We start from the raw sequence: 16,349 nt of genomic DNA on the forward strand, positions 1-16,349 counted from the left end.
CATTGACTTGGTGTCAGCATTCACAGATGAGACACAGAACTACTGTAATCAGCCTGTGAACATGAAGAAGGCATACTGAGTAGACAAGCAGTAATACTTATATGCCTCATCGTTTTTCATTCCTATTTATTTCCAAGCACGAAAATAACTCTTATATTCCAAACTGTTCTGTTATCAGGCATTAACAATAAACACTGCTAATTATACTTTGGGTTTTTTTTCTACAGAGATTAATCTAGTAGGAAGAAATAATGTGAGAAAGAATAAGAAGCCATCAAACACCCTAGGTATTAGCAAGATGTATGCAAATCACTTATTAAAAGCATGAGTACTAAAAGCTTACAAAAGAAAGAATAATACTGAAAGACCAGTTCTCAACGTTGAAAGGATTAGATTCTAAGCAAACCATGGCAGGAATCAAACTAGATCAAACAGGAAAATTCTATAGCTTAAAAATAATTTAGATGTAATTCACAGGTCCTATAAGAAACACTCACCAAGATCTGTATTTGGGCCAGCAAGTAGCTGCTTAAATTTGTCTAATCGAGATGCTTCTCTCTCAGTTAATGCAGGAGTAACTGAGGTGCTGTAGTCTGCCATTCCACTTGTCAAGGGAGGTATGGAAGTCTGTGGAAGTGACTGTGATCTCTGCATGGAAGAATTTTCACTAGCATTATCTGAAGGGAAAAAGAAGCATAGCAGTTAGCCTCAGCCAGTGAGAAGACTACTAATCAGTTGAACTTAATTTGTAAATTTAAAATAGAATTCTGTTTTGAAAAATGCAGACTCAAGTATAGCAGAAGTTTGGACTTCAAATTACTAGGATTCAGCAGAAAGAGCATTTCTCTTTGAAGCAGTATTCCACAATTAAAATACATCAATTAGAGATCATATTAATAGCAAGGCTAATGGATTTCTAAAATCTCTGTGTTACTAAAAGCTGTTTTCATTCTCCTTGCCATCCTTAAAAAAGAAATAAAACAAACTAACAATCTTTGGGGTGGAATGTCTTGGTGTGACTTATGTGTACCCCCTATCGCCTGCTCTATGCCCAGACATGAATCCTGTGTCCTTTTCTGTAGCTTTAAGAGAGAGTGGGGGGAAGCCGGTGGAATTCTTTTGGGGCTGCGTTCGAAACACAGATAAGCTCACTGGCTTCTCCTGCCCAGCTGCTCACCTCAGCTCTCTGCAGCAGGGAAGAGAGTGGCATTCTCCTGCTTTCTAGCTAGCTTTTTGTTCGTTAGATAAAGCAAGGAGTTTTCCTGGAACGTCCATTTCTTCTTCTTCTCGTCTGGACTGTCCAACACCACCAAAACATCAGTCGGGAGACCTTACATCTCAGCCCGGAGGGGCCCAAGCTGACCCAGCTCCGAAGAGGACAAAGCCACACCCACAGAAAGGACTCTGAAATCTACCCAGGTTCTCTCCACAGCGAGAGGTTTTCATATTTAGCATTATTCTTTTCCTGTGCCGGCATGGTGTTTGTTAAATAAGTAACTTTTTTTTCCTTTCTCACTTTTGTCCAAGGAATTTTCTTTCCAAACCTGGTGGGAGAGGGGCGGCTGAAACCTGCCTTCTTTGGAGGGGATATTCCTCCCAGAGTGTTTCCCTTAATTTGTCTCAAACCGGGACACAAACAAAAATCAACCATTGAGAAATCTTGAAATCATTGCAACTGGTTACTTTAAAGCTTATACACAAACCACGGAACAGATCACATGAGGGTGAATTTCCCAATCTACCTGCTTTTCAATATATTTTATGCAGTACTATTTTAATAACAATTTTTCTGAATAGTAGTATTACTATTAATTGCATACATCTTGGTGGATTTAACCAATAAAATACATTCAATAGTGGAACTTCCGTCCAAAATTGGAGACTTTGTAAGGCTGAAAACAAAGAAAGTTTAATTATTCTTCCCTCATATGCATTACAATTTAGTAAGGCATGCAGTCTTCCTCTCAAATAAATCACTGGTGACAAACAGTATTTTCCTGCAGTATTAGTAAAGGGTTGGGAAGGGTTTCCTGTCTTACAGGGGCAAATATTGTAGCTCTCATCCTTCAACTTCCAACATCTTTTTCACTTTTCAACATACCTAATGAACTCGATGTATGACCTTCGCTGACTGATTTAACAAGCCTATTATCACCACATGCAACTGAAGTCAGCTGTGCAAATTCCTCTTGTTTTTCTTCTTGTAGATGTTCTTCCTGAAATTTATGCTGTTCTTGTAGCTTGCTGTGATTCTGAATTACTTTGTGAGCTGTTTCCATGACCACTTCTGTATTTAAGTTTTCAGCAGCTATTGCTAAGAGTTCATCATCATCATCTCCAAGATCCCAAGCATCACTTGTGTTACTTTCAAACTCTTGGAAGGTGCTGACTTTCTTCAATTTCACTGGAGTTGTAGGTGGCTTTGAACCTGCTTTTATCAAGCTGTTCAAAACCAAATAAACAATATTTAGAAAACTAGTAAGGAAGCAAAACACTATGGATAGGACCAAACCCCAAACATTCATAGTTGAAACCATATAGGTAGCAAATATTTATCTCTCCCCACTCGTGTTACCACTACATCCACCCATGGTAACATACAGCTGAGGAAGTCTGAGAACAAGGGCTGTAAAAACTGACACTTTGTTGCTTTGAATAGAAGCTGAACAAATCTTTCCTTCCCTTTTCTTAATAAAAAAAAACCCAACAAAAAACCAAACAAAAAAAAAAAAAAAAGACCAACCACAAAGTCACATGAAAGGATTACTACTAGAATAGCTTATAAAATAGACAGGGCACATTGCACTGCTCTTGCTTCATACATTTCTGTAGATTTCAGCCATTTCAATACAATTGCTGCATAACAGCACAGGAGCTGTAATCAAGTCATGGTCTACTCTTAAGTCATCATAAGCAATCACACAACACAATCATTGCCATAAACAAATCAAGTCTCACCTTAAAACTCATTAAATCTATCACTCCTCCTCATTCAGGCACACCAGCATGGATTTCCTTTGGAACTTTGCTCTTCTCAGAGGAAGGATACTTCTTCTAGTTACTAGTCTGAGTGGACCCTGATCAGCTCCCAACCTTTTGCCCCTCTGTCAGCACGCAGTGTGAGATATGAACCAAGTATCCCTCCCTAGCCTGGCACTCGATCTCACTTACAGTAATGCAGAGCAATCACACCTCCCTTTAGAACTGAGCTGAATAGGGTATAAAGTTGAGAGGATTTCTCAGTGTGTTCTCAAAAAATAGAGAAGTTACTGCCATTAACTTAATTTTGCTTTCACAGAATGGGTAAGGCGGGAAAGGACCACAGTGGCTCATTTGGCCCAACCTCCCTGCTCAAGCAGGGTCGTCCTACAGAGAATTGCACCAAAATGGTTCTAGAGTTCATTTCTGACCTCCCTGTCTTTCTGCCTGGGCTAGTTTTTCTTTTTGCTGTTAAGACAAGGCAGGCAGAACTGCAAATCAGAAAAAGTTCTTACCCAGTTCTAATGCAATGCCAGTAATAACGTTTCTTTTACGTCTTACAGGAAGTAACTTCCCTAACAGGTGCTACAACAATTACACTTTTACCTGACTGGTCATCACTGTCTAAAACAGCAAGGTCTTTCTCCAATTCTGCCACTTCAAGCAATACGCTTCCAGTTTTTTTGTTACTGGGCCTCTATACCTCCATATTTTGAATCAATTAATCTCATTTCTTTTAATCCAGCCCTTAAGATCACACATTTCAACTGCCTCCAACTCTGTATCATCTGAAAATTAACTAGAATGTTTACTTCTTGTACTCTTTTAAAGCAGCCCTTGAAAAAAATCTAGTAGAAGCATGACGTTCTTCCAACCAAATACTTTTCTTTAGAACACTTTTTTTTTTTTTACTTTACCACAATTTCCCATGTATAAGGCATTACAAATAAATAACAACAGCTGGCAATCTATGTTAGCTAAGATCTGAAAGAGCTGATTTGTTCCTGCAAATATGGTAACCACCAGGAAGTCACAAAGGACAAGTCAGAACAGAGAAGTCAAGATTATGACAAAAACTGAAAAAGGAAGATTAACAATAAACTTTATAACCAACAGGAGAAAAAAAAAAAAAAAAAACGAGGAGACAGAGGAGACACAAAATATCTGGAATATTTAAATATTAGGTTAACTTACGTTCCATGCAATAATGGATCAAAAGGTGGATGCTGAGCTCCATACACATGTTGAATACTGAAGGAAAAGAAAGAGAGTTACCACAAAAATAATAAATATTTGGAGACTTTCTGTATATTAAATAGTCAATAATAAACAGAATTGAAATGTTCCAACAGTTCTCTGTTTCAAAGAATTTCACATACCACTAAAAATAATGAAGCTGCAATTGAGTAATTTAATAAAAATCATAGATTTGCTAAGCAGGAACTCTTTGTGAAACCTAAGCTAACTTAGGCTATTTTATTTTTCTAACTAGGAATTAAAACGAGAAATAAGTTAACTCTGCGGTAAGAATCTACAAAAATTCTCTTCTCTGATTTCTCATTTCTTCATTTCTCTATTGCAAAAAATTAGAAATTCTCAAAGAAATATCTATAAAGATTTAATCTTCCATGTACCCTTGTCACCCAAAATCCAACCAGGCAATTCTTAACCACTACTAAAGTACAAGGATAACAAAGCTACAGAAAAATGTAGACGGTGACAGGTTAGAGAATAAAAGCCCTAGGAGTATTAAAAGAATGCTTTGAAACAAATAAGCTTCCAAAGACAGACTTATTCACTAGCCTCTAACACTACAAAACAGCATGTTATTGTGTGAAAACCAAAACTCTACAAACTAAAAATTCATTACCTCCCAGTTATAGGATATAAAATTATTTTGCAAGTAAAAAGACAGAAGACACATCAAAATTTACATGTGGCTTCATAATAGAAATTACTGCTACAGAACTCTCTAATTCCAAGAGAAATAAATCATACACAACATTAACATCTACCTAAACCTGTACTAAAAACCACATAGAAGGACACAAACATATGCTCCTGACACACCAAAACCAATCTCCAGACCATAACAATAAGTAAGTCCAACCTTAGTAAACCTGAGATAGAACCAAGCCAAAAAGACTGCAGTCATAACAGATTTTAAGAGAGTCTTAGACTTTCACAACAGGTGCAGCATTAACACCAGTGAAATTAGCCCTAATGGTGACTGAAAATGGTGGTTCATAAAAACTCTTAACGATTTTTATGTGATTCCATGGAAATAAAAAAGTCAGTCCCCCATCAGCCTTTCCACACAACCATACACCATCCTCTCCACAGCCAAGTTTCCTGCTCTACGCTCACATGACGGTCAGGTGTCACTGTCCATTTCCATACACACAGGTCCATTTCCATACACACAGAACGTGTCTTTTCCTTACACCACTCTGTGAACAACTGCAATGGAAATCCACTCAAATACAAAGCAACAACAATCCTCTCCCTGCCATAAAAAAATAAATAAAAATGAAAAGCACATTCTCCACAGGGTCCTTGTTTTTCCACAAGCCTGCAGTTGCCTGCACATTAACTGCAACTATTTATAGACCCTCTGCAAGAGAGGGGGGCCAAAAGTGTTCTACCCTCAAGAGATTCAGCAAAGTTACAAAGAAAACACTTTAGAGGAACAATAACAGTTGGACTGAAAAAGTTAGTTTGTAACCAGAGAAACAAAACCGCTCCCAGTTAGCGCTTAGGGGTAACTGAAAATGTAAAAACGTAAATGATGAGCAGGACTATGTTGCTGAATTCAGGTAAAGAGTATAAAATACAGAGTTACTGTTCTCTGAGAACCACAAGTACACATCACTTTTACAAAAAGAATATAGAAAACTGTACTGTGAGAACAGTTTAGGGATGAGCCCAGAGTACATCACTGCTAAATAATCATCTGAACATGCATTCCCAGCCTGATGCAACAGTCAAAAGAGTTAATGTAACTCTGGGGATCTGTTCCCGGGAAAATCTTGAATTGGAGTATGTACTTGTAGCTCCTTGAAATAATACAACGACTGGTCTGCTGTTTACACTTCAGAAAGAAACTTGAGAAATTGACAATAATTGGAAACATATAGCAGAAACTAAAGCATGTCTCTATGCCTAGAAAATTGAGTTTCCTGCAACGTATTTCTGAAATAGAATAACTTGCATTAAGTTTCAAAACAACCTAACTTGGCACTGCTGAGATCTACAAACACATTCTCCCACTCAAAATTTCCCGGTGAACACATCCCCAAGATCACGTAAACTCCTTTAACCATGGTGTCAGGCTAGAAACACACATCCAGATAATTATTTAACAACCTTTCTGATACAAGTTATCACCAACACTTACTGACCACCAGCGATCTCCACCAGACAACTGGAGGTGCCCAGCACTGGAAGGCTCCGAGCACTGAGCTAACAGAGAACCGGGTCCGAACAGTGACCGACCGGACACGACAACGGCAGCAGAGACTCACAGGGCCTGCGAGGTCCCTTTGGACTGGGCGGCGAGGGGGCAGGAACGCGGTGTTGGGGTCCCAGCGAAGCCGGACGGGCAGAGCCGCCCCCCCTGGCCCGGCCGCGTCCAGGGGCCCGCGACACCGACCTTCCCGCGGCTCCTCTCACCTGCCCGGCACCTTCGCGCCGCTCCGCTTCCAGAACTGCTTCCTGCCCCCGTCGCTCGCCATTGCGGCGTCACCTCATCCCCCTCCGCGTTCGCGGCCCCGGCCCCGGCCCGCTCCCTCAGGCTTCACTTCCCACCATTCCCTTCCACAGAAGCAGCACTGAGCGCCGCCATCTTGGGACGGGAAAACAACCCCGCGCCTCATTCGCCCCTCGAAGCGGCCCGGAAGTTTGAGCCAACCAGAAGTGAGATTGCTACCGGGTGCGTCCGGTCGGGCCAATCGCAGCGAGGGGATGCTGGGGCGGGCGGGGGCGGCCCCGGGAGCGGCCGCTGAGGTGGCGGCCCCGGCCCGGCCCGAAGCCCCGTCACGGAGGTTCCCGCGCGTGTTCCCCATCTAAAGCATCCCTGTAACTCAGGGGTTACTTCGCGGCTCTGCGAGGGTGACGTGTTCAGACTTTAATCCTTTTTGATTGAACCGTACAGAGTAATTCCTCAGAGTACTCCTTAGAAGTGCAAAACTCGCCTTGTAAGTGGGTGGAGACGTTAACTGAGGATCGGCGGGCATCGGTTTATTACAAAATCCATCACATTTTTTCTGCTTTATCTTTGTACAATTATTTCCAATTATCAACCAATTAGTGGGGTAAGGGGGCTTTAAGCTTCCTTTCTTTTAAAGCTCTCCAATCGTTGTACCCACTTTATTTAAGGCTTTGAGGTGGTACAAGGTTGAGGGGTTTTATTAGTAACTGTAGACTTCCCAGCATTTCTGATCCGAGGATACCTCACTTCTGCCAAGAAAATAAGTATGGTTTTATGTTGTTCTTTGGAGTATGCTCCTTAGAAAACAGTGCTGAGTGACAGGATTTTTTTGCTGCATCTCAATGCAATTTAGCATATAATTTAATATATCAACAATGGTTTGGGGAACATCCTGCCACAATTAAGCCAAAAAATAGGCATGTAGTATAAGACCTGATCTACAGTGCAACGTTTGTTCTTTAGTATGTATTTCATGTGTAAGTTACTGCTTAAGAATTAAAAAGAAGAAAAAAAGTTTTCTTCCTGCTTTGGGATTTACTTTAGTAGTTACCTTTGATTCCATGATGATTTTTTGCCTTTTCTTTTGTACCCCTTTTATACCTTTTTACAACTTCTGTATTCTTAGTGCTTTTTGCCTTCATTCTTGGACTTGTTTGTCAAGCTAGGAGACGAAACATTTTAGAAACTTCGGAGTTAGGGATCAAAATGCCCCCAGACCCCAAGGTCCTCTCCAGAACATATTCTGTAAACTAAGATAGAACCATCCAGGGGAAGGTTCCTCGGGGGAGGGGGCTCACTTGAGCCTCTCATTGGGGAATTTTTGATAGACATGCTATTTAGTAAGACCTATAATGTAATACCAGATCTTTTGGGGGTGGGCATTGCAGTGTGCATTTTGGTGCATTCGACCTGGACGTAGTGCACCTAAGGATCCTTAAAATAAATACCAAGGTAAAATCCCTTCTTCCCTTCTAACCGTGTATGCCTCTTGATTTTAAGACCAGGATAAGGCATCAGTTGCTGGCAACCACGAAGAGACACTAAAGACCTTGAGACTCACAGTCTTGGGTTGAAACACATCTTGCTTTGCCTCTCTCTCTGCCGGCAAACTACAGAGGGGCTGGCCTAAGATCTGACAAAAATTAAATGTTTCGCAGATCTTGCTAGATCACCGTCCACAGGTGAAAGGTGTAATTTCAATGCCATTTACAGATTTATTTGCTGTAAGTAGTATCATTTTCTCCATTTGTGTTCTTTAGGTAGGATTCCTCTTACAGATTCTGGACCTTGAGTATCATCAGCATTAATGGAAAATAAATGTAATATGATCTATGTCTGTTAGCTGAAGGGAAATGAAACCTGCAAAGTCATGACTGGAACTTTGCTTGGTCACAGCTAGGTAAATTTAAATTATACTCGTTGCTGTTAGAATACAAAAATGAGGTATTTCACTTATGACAAAAGTGATCAAAATCAAAAGTGATTTATCAAAAAAGTGATAAGTCCATAAAACATACATTTCATCTTTAGCATTAATATGGATGTTAAAACCACGTTTCAGTTATTTTTATTTGTTCATTGTTGGTATTTATCAAAGGGAAGCGTAGTTAGATTCAGCCTAGATAGCCTGAGCCATCTGTCATCCTTATGACAGTTGACCTGAATCCTGAAGTGACACCATTAAACTTTTGTGTCAGTCTGGTGCAGCCATGTGGAACTTCTTGTTCATTTAGCAGTGGAGGTTTTGCTGAGTTACATAATCAGGTCAGTACAAGGTTAATTGTATTATTAATATTTCATTATATTAAGTATATGTTACCTTGTGCCTAAATTTTTAATGTGTTGCAGAATTTTGTGCTGGAAACGACTGACTGTTGCATGGATTGTTCCCATGCATAAATCTGAGGTGCAAATGGGGCTACATTTGTATCAAGAACTGCAAGTGCTTCTACTGTGAAGGGCTGCTGCCAGTTTTAGACCTGTGGAATAAGTCCTACAGAGCCGGCTGCTGTTGACTTTCAAGAAGGCAAGGACACTGTTTTCATTCCTTTTCCATTCATTTTCATATCTTCTCCTTATCCTGAATTTTATTTTATCCCTGACACAGAACTGTGTTGCCAAGGTTCTGGAGATGCAAGGGATTTGGAAGGAGGAACCTTTCAACACATCCTCAAGTAAGTTAGGTGCAATTCTTTATGCCCACCACTCAAGGTGATCTGGCCACAAAGAGTGTGTCCTTGAAGAGGGCTTACAAGATGGTACTGGTTGAGTATCCCAAGAAGGTAAGTTTACAGCTGTGGAAGGAGAATTTGGTCTGAGCACATATTTTAACAGTGTTTCTGCTTAACTTTTCTGGTTACACAAATGTAGCATGGACAGCTGAGGGTGTGCACAGGTTCCACTGTCAGTTTCTTTACGTTTGAGGAGAGCTGCGAGTGTCCAGGTGCTGACATTCAAGGAGTAGCAACAACACTGCAGTCACAGCTGGGACTCACCTACTGCAGCTGGTGAGCACAGTCTTCAAGAACACCCAAACATCCAAACCAGTTGTTTCAAATCTGCACAGCTGTATTAACTAGGCTTTGCTTCACAGGGACTGCAGTAATATTTCAGATACCATTTGAATAGGGATTTTTGTTATTCCAGAACAATAAAAAAATATTAAAATGTCTACTGTAGTATTTGCTTTGTTTCATACAAATCGTGTGCAAGAACTTATAGTTAGGAAGAGATCTGTTGCCAGTATGGTCAAATAATGTATTGAGCTACAGAGAGTTTGTAGACTTCTTTCTTTTTCCTTTTCCTCCCTTTTTTTTTCCTTTTGAAATTTTCTTTTTTTTTCCCTTTGCATTCTTTTTAACTTGAGCATTTTTTAGAATCAGGTAACTGCATACAGTTGGTGACTGTTACTGAGGATGCTCAGGAAGTTTCGGTATGTTCTAAAATGTACACATGTATCCATGCTCTTGGCTGGTCAAAATGAGGAGTGTTGTAGCTTGCACTAGCGGTGTTTTGAACAAAGAAGGCACAGAGATGTTATTTAGTGTGATAGCTATGCATCTATGTGGACATTCAGTTTTGGTTTTAGCTCATCTATTCTGGAAAGCTTCTGCTGTGCTGGTGTGGTTACACAGGTAGACTTCTCTGTGGAGGTGCAGTGTGCCTTGGAAAAAAGTTTTTCTGACAACAGATGTGAGAGTATAGATTGATGCTAAACATAATTAACTAAGCTGACAACAGCACTCCCCTGCTAGCTTCGCTGCACTCAGACCAGGAGGATTTGCTGATAAAGTTGTATAAGCTGGGGAGTGCTTTCTCATGCTGATCCTTACACTGCTGTGTCAGCGACATGCTGCAATGTTGATGCAACTGCAAGGTGTGGCTTAAACTCACTGTACAAGCTGACAAGGCCACGTGTCATGCATTTTTTCTCTTTGCTTTAATCAATAAGGAAAAAAATTAAAGAGAATTCAAATGAGACACTTCCATGCTGAAGAATTATTTTATGCGCATTTTTACTGCTCTAACAAACTAGTGGAAATTCTTCTGAAGCACACAAGGCTTTCTGTGGTTGCTGGTCACTATATTGTCTGGTCCGTGGGCATCCCTTTCTACCAAGCCATTGTCTCCATGTACTTTATTGTAAATACCATGGAAGAAACAGTTCTTTAAAGTAAAATTGAGCAAATAGAGTGAAGTTACGAAGCAAGCTAACCCAAAACCAGAGTTCAGGTAGAATCAGAGAGAGGAAGACAGCAGTTATTCTTGGGTAGAAAACAATCCCAGAGTGTACACTACTTGGTACTTGGACAAAAAGATACAAGGCAAGGTAAGATAAAAGGAATAAGCATTCAAGTAGAACCATGCAAGAAAGAAAACATGGATGTTAAAGAAGAGGGATAAGCAATAGCTACATTCAAGGTTAGATATGGTCTGGCAAATCACATAGTCACAAAACCTCTTTCAGGGCAGTGCAATTTTTCTCCAGAAAGTTGGAGAGGAAAAAAGAGAGAAAAAATCAACGTGAGAGAGTAATGGCCAAGAGGAGTCATCATTGAAGACAAGTCATCACCATAGCATTTTGTAACTTTTTCTGTGTAAGTGGCCCTTCCTATTTCACATGAATTGAAAAAGTTTCTGAAAATAATAGCAGATTTGCCAAAATACATTTACACTGGTAATGCACATGTATGGAATCGTGCTCACTCACACTATATTCAGTATCAGTGACAGAAGGCTGTGAGAGAGAATAAAGAAATAAATATATGCTGGTTTGGGGTAAATGTCTCTTGTTTCTCTGTCTAGAAGTGTGATTGATGTGGGTAGTTTTCAAAACTTGTCATTCACTAAAATATTAGTGACAGTGCTCATGTTGACATTTCATGCATTTTAGGTGAAGGTTTTTAGCTTTACTTTTGTCTGTGTCCACACATCAACTGACATAGCCTGCTGGGTGTAGCCTGGAGCTGCACTCTGTGTCCAAGGACTGCTGCTCACTGGCAGCCCAGTGGATGGAAATGCTCTTTCCTGAAGTCTGATGCAATATGCCGTTAAGGCTTAAATGACTCAGAGAAAGAAAGATGCTTTTAAGTGGAAGTACTGGGTAGAAGACAGAGAAGTTGGCAAAAGCAACAGGTCCTTTTTCAAACATATTTCTAGTTCCTTGAAATTCCACACAATTATGCCTCCTGTATGTACAGCGAGTGTTTAAACATAGCATTACGGCATGACAGAACTTCAAACACAGAGTAATAAATCAATGTGTATTTGGCTCTGAGCCATGATCATTCTCTTCTGTTCATTGTTGAGAGAAACTTACTTTCTTTAAATTATATAGTTTATATCAGTTTCTGAATTTCACATTCAACTTACTATCAGAACAAGGAACATTAGTTTATGTTTCTTGGAGTTAAAAGATCTCAAGATTTTGGGAGAGCTTTAGAGATGCCAGGAGACCTGCTTAGTACTGTGAGTTGATGAGGAAATAGGCAATACCCTTTCTCCAAGATCAGTAAGACTAGGCAACTCTTTGGAACAGACGCAGAACCCACCCCCCCCACACACACATTTGTTTTTAATGGCAAATTATAACAAATAGCAAAGCTATTGCTTTAGTCTAAAAACTGGACGTGTAACAGGACAGAATGTAAAAGATGTATCTAGAGCTTTGCTGAATCTACAAATTGGCTCATTTTTTCCTTAAGAATCGTCTGTAATGTACTTGAGTGCAAAACTAGGTTTGGGAATGTAATATGAGAGTAAGCAGGGCTCTTGGTTCCCTTAGGTTTCTGTTTAAAACAGCCATACTCATCTTACTATGTGCCTCACTTCTTTTCTTCTTTTCACAGTTTGTATTATTAAAATTTTTTTGAGAAAGTACCTGAAACAAAGTGTCTTGTAACTCTAAGCAGGAATTCAACAGCAAGCTTAGGTGCTTTGGTTCAACCACTCTGTTTTGGTCATTTTTCTTCTAATGGACAACTTAAGCTCAAATTCCAGGAAAAACACCAGACACAGACAGAAATATTTAGCAGCATTTTTACTTTTTCATTATTTTAGTTCATTCTCTGCACAGTCTGTGTTTCTTTTTGTGTTTGGTCCGTTGTTCCCAGAAGATGTATTCAGCATGGAGGCATTGCATTTAGCATGCCAGTAGCTTAAATCATGTCCTTGGTCCCTTCCTTGTTTTGGTCAAAAAAAGCTATTTAGAAGTAAATCTGTAACTCCTCCCATGCATCTAAGAAGAATGGAGACATGATGATATGTAGGAATTGCAATGAATTATTTTCAGCAGATATTTTCAGGTGTTAGAACGCATCAAGCTGTGTGTTAATTGACATCTACCATTTCTCTTGAGAGCACACATTTGTTACCTCACAATATTCATGACTGACTGCTGCAGGATTTGGGGTTTGGGGCTTGGGGATTTTTTTTCTCTAGTCTTGTCTTTGACTATCCAGCTTCATCACCGGTGCTCTTATGGCTTTTTCTTGGATCTGTAAGTCTACCACTGACATGTCTTTTTATGTCTCTGAGTCCCTGTTAGTGCGTTTTTCATGTCATTTGTGTCTGAGGGAGGGATTAGTTTCTGTTGATGCTTCTTGAAGATAGCAAAGCCTTTACTATGCTGTTTGACCCTATTTATCTCTCAATTAATTTCTCTTTTGATCAAATGTGTATTAGAAGGTTATTAAGTTTCACTGTTTGCTTTTTAATTCCATTTCAGGATTTCTTTGCATAGCAGTTGAAATGTACACTTGAACTGAAAAGAGTCTTATTCCCTTCTTTCTTAGTGTTCGATATATTTTCAGCATTGAAATCCTATTAATACAATTTCTGTAAAAATGGATTAGTGGTAAAGTAAGTTCAGGTAGTGTAAGGTGAATGAAAAATACCGGATAAAATAAAAAAAATACAGCTGGCCTTACAGTGTCTTGCATAGGTATAATTTCCAGAATTATATCTTCAGATACTATATCTTCAGTATAATACATTATAGTTATTGTTCAAGTCAAGTGAGTTGTATCAAAGTCATGTTTTCTTTTTCTGAAAGAGGAATGGAATTTGCTACTTAAGGTAAGTCTGTATCAGGTCTCATGAATTGTCCATTATTGAATATTTATTGCTGGTGTTGTGGTTTGTGTATGCTTTTGCCTGAATGAGGGCAAATATAAACTGAGCAACAAGTGTAATGAAGATAATGCAGTTGGAGTACTAGTAACAGAGTCTTCCTATCATGACTTTCAGTAGAAAAGAGTTACTGAGTGCTCCTGGGGTAATGCTGTTGGTTGAGCTACCCATTTTACTAGTGAGAGTGTTGGCAAGGCTTAGGATTTAGCAACAGAGAGGTTGAGAGCTTGGTGAAAGAGACATAAGCAAAATTATAGTGCAAAGAAAATGGGAGTAGCTGCAGATGTTTGGGTGAAAATATATGATAAAGGTAACAAAGTATTTTATACATTTGCTTTTAGGTGTTGCTGCTCCTTATCCAAGAGGTATATTCTGTTAGTGAGTTGGATTTGCAAAGTAGTCTTTAGTTGAAGATGAAAAATGTTTTCCTATATTTAATATTGTTGGGGGAATTGGGAAAAAAAATTAAAACCTGCAATTTTGTTCTTTTTAGATCATTACTTTTAAGAAGTGCGTAGGAATAGTAGACAGTTTTCAGCCAAGTGAAAAAAAGAAAATTCAGACTAAAAAGTGAGAATTAAGTATTTTGCTATTCATATCACTTTCTGGTATAACATAGTATGTAGCATCATGCTGTAAAGTAATAAAAAAAACCAGCTTAGCTTCTAAACCTTGAAATGAAAATTTGAATTTTGTTTGAATGGTCTTAACAGTTGTTTCAGGACTGGCAATCTTAGTGCAAGAAATGAACTGAAAATACTGATGTAAAACCACCAGAGAGTCCCTAGGTTTTGAAGAGAAAATGATAAGGTAATCACAGGAAGCTCTCAGAAGTTGAAGCCATTTTACATCGAAAGAGCTCAAAGGTTTAATCTCTTATACTGAAATCTTGAAGTATAGTGGTAATAATTCTAGTATGCATGGTCATTAAAATAAGATTTCACAAGTAACCAGAGGAAATAAATACATTAAATGTGTAATTTTTCGAAGATCTCTCCAACACTGAAACTCAGCCACAGACTGTAGAACAGGAACAATATTGAAATACGAATGAAGTTTGAAAAGCCTGGTTTTTTCTTCTTGGTTTTTTTTTTTTTGAAAAAGCCTTGCTTAAGGAGATTGTGTCTTACACTGGACTAATTAATGTAGCTAAAGGGAAGAACAGATAGATTTCTACCAGACAAATCTTTGTCTATTCTTTTACAAACCCTAAAAATAAAGCTCATGTCATACTGTATTCTTGTTCCCATATTAATACTATAATTATCATTAGTCTCTGATCCCATACCATCTTTGTTGTCTATGACTTATATAAATTTGTATGTGATGATCTTCTGTTTGTACCAGTTCTCAGTCAATGCTAGCCAACATTTTTACTAATGCTCTAAAAATACAAAATCACTTGTGGCAAAACTTAAAAGTTGAAAGTAATGATAATGGCAATCACTACTCCAGAATGTAGCAGAGCCATAACATGAATTAGTTGTTGGAAAGTAATACTAGAGAAAGTGTTATTAGTTTCAGTTATATTGCTGAAAACTTTGCTGTGCTTTCGCTATAATTCATCGGTCCTGACTGAGGTTTTTACTGTGTGAAAAATCTATGTTCTTTGTGCAAGAAAATCAGAGGAGATGATCATAACCATCCCTTGGGCTGCACAACCTATAAATTGCTCTCAAAGGTATTCCCTTTGGAATTTCTTGCTCTTTTTGGCTGTATTAAACTCTCAACAGCATTATATTGTTTTAGATATGGCATATGTATATATATATGAATGCATATTAGATACAGATGCTTACTATTATTTAGAAATCAAATTAAAATGCAGTTTTGGTAGAGTATCACCAAGAATAGTGGACTTTTCGTCTTTCTGGCAAAAGGAAATTTAATGGAAAAAATTCATTTAAATTGCTATGTCTAAAGTCTCAAAATGAGCTTTCCTCTGTTTGTGTAGTGAGGAAAGGGGGCCACATGGCTCTGCATAGGTTTTAGTCCAACTAAAATTTAAACTTCTGTCTGGAAATGTGCTCTGTCTCTCTTCACTGAGAAGTCAGGAGAGTTGTCACCTTTTCTAACATGGCTCGTGGGAGGGGTCTGTATTGGAACCTTTTCCTTTGGAAACAGTAATGAACAATTTCTTCATAGTTCTTAAGTAATGATCCAGTTGAATTGTGAATATATGGGAAGAGCAAAGGAATAAATCACCACAGCAGCAGCTCTATGCATTTTTTATAGTATCCCAATTTTCTCTCTTTCACACTGCACAATAGAAGAAAATGTCCACTTTATTTCATTGCTAATAGTTGGCAGAATGCTGAAAAACAGTAAAATTAATGAGAAAATTATTATGGCAGAGAAATACCAGTCAGTTTTCATCTAGTTTTTAGAAATGATGGATCTAGGATAAAACTGCCTTTAGTAGGCTTTCAATTTGGCCATGATGTTTTTCATAACACCCTTGTTGTCCTGTAACCTTTCAGTGTCTAAATTAGCTTTGGAAATTTTCTGTTGTATTTATAAGGTTGAAGCT

The 16,349-nt window shown here is 38.7% G+C and overlaps 1 protein-coding gene and 1 long non-coding RNA gene across 3 annotated transcripts in view; one reads left to right on the forward strand and one right to left on the reverse strand.

Moving 5' to 3' along the window:
• The window catches only part of TBC1D22A (TBC1 domain family member 22A), a 144,567-nt gene extending 137,727 nt beyond the window's left edge, over nt 1-6,840 (reverse strand). Inside the window, exons 1-4 of the mRNA XM_032105784.1 lie at nt 6,652-6,840; nt 4,174-4,230; nt 2,102-2,442; nt 498-677 (exon numbers count right to left, since the gene is read on the reverse strand). Coding sequence (XP_031961675.1) covers nt 498-677; nt 2,102-2,442; nt 4,174-4,230; nt 6,652-6,713 — 640 coding nt within the window. The 5' untranslated portion in view covers nt 6,714-6,840. The remainder of the gene's footprint in view (nt 1-497; nt 678-2,101; nt 2,443-4,173; nt 4,231-6,651) is intronic.
• Nucleotides 6,841-6,861: 21 nt separating this feature from the next.
• LOC116442620 lies at nt 6,862-9,860 on the forward strand. 2 transcript variants are annotated; one of them, XR_004239600.1, is made up of 2 exons: nt 6,862-7,175; nt 8,189-9,860. It is a non-coding gene; the product is annotated as an uncharacterized LOC116442620 (long non-coding RNA). The 2 variants fall into 2 exon arrangements; XR_004239601.1 differs by having other exon boundaries at nt 8,347-9,860.
• Nucleotides 9,861-16,349: the final 6,489 nt, after the last annotated feature.

Source organism: Corvus moneduloides, chromosome 4 (assembly GCF_009650955.1).
Source record: "Corvus moneduloides isolate bCorMon1 chromosome 4, bCorMon1.pri, whole genome shotgun sequence".
NCBI classification, from domain to species: domain Eukaryota; kingdom Metazoa; phylum Chordata; class Aves; order Passeriformes; family Corvidae; genus Corvus; species Corvus moneduloides.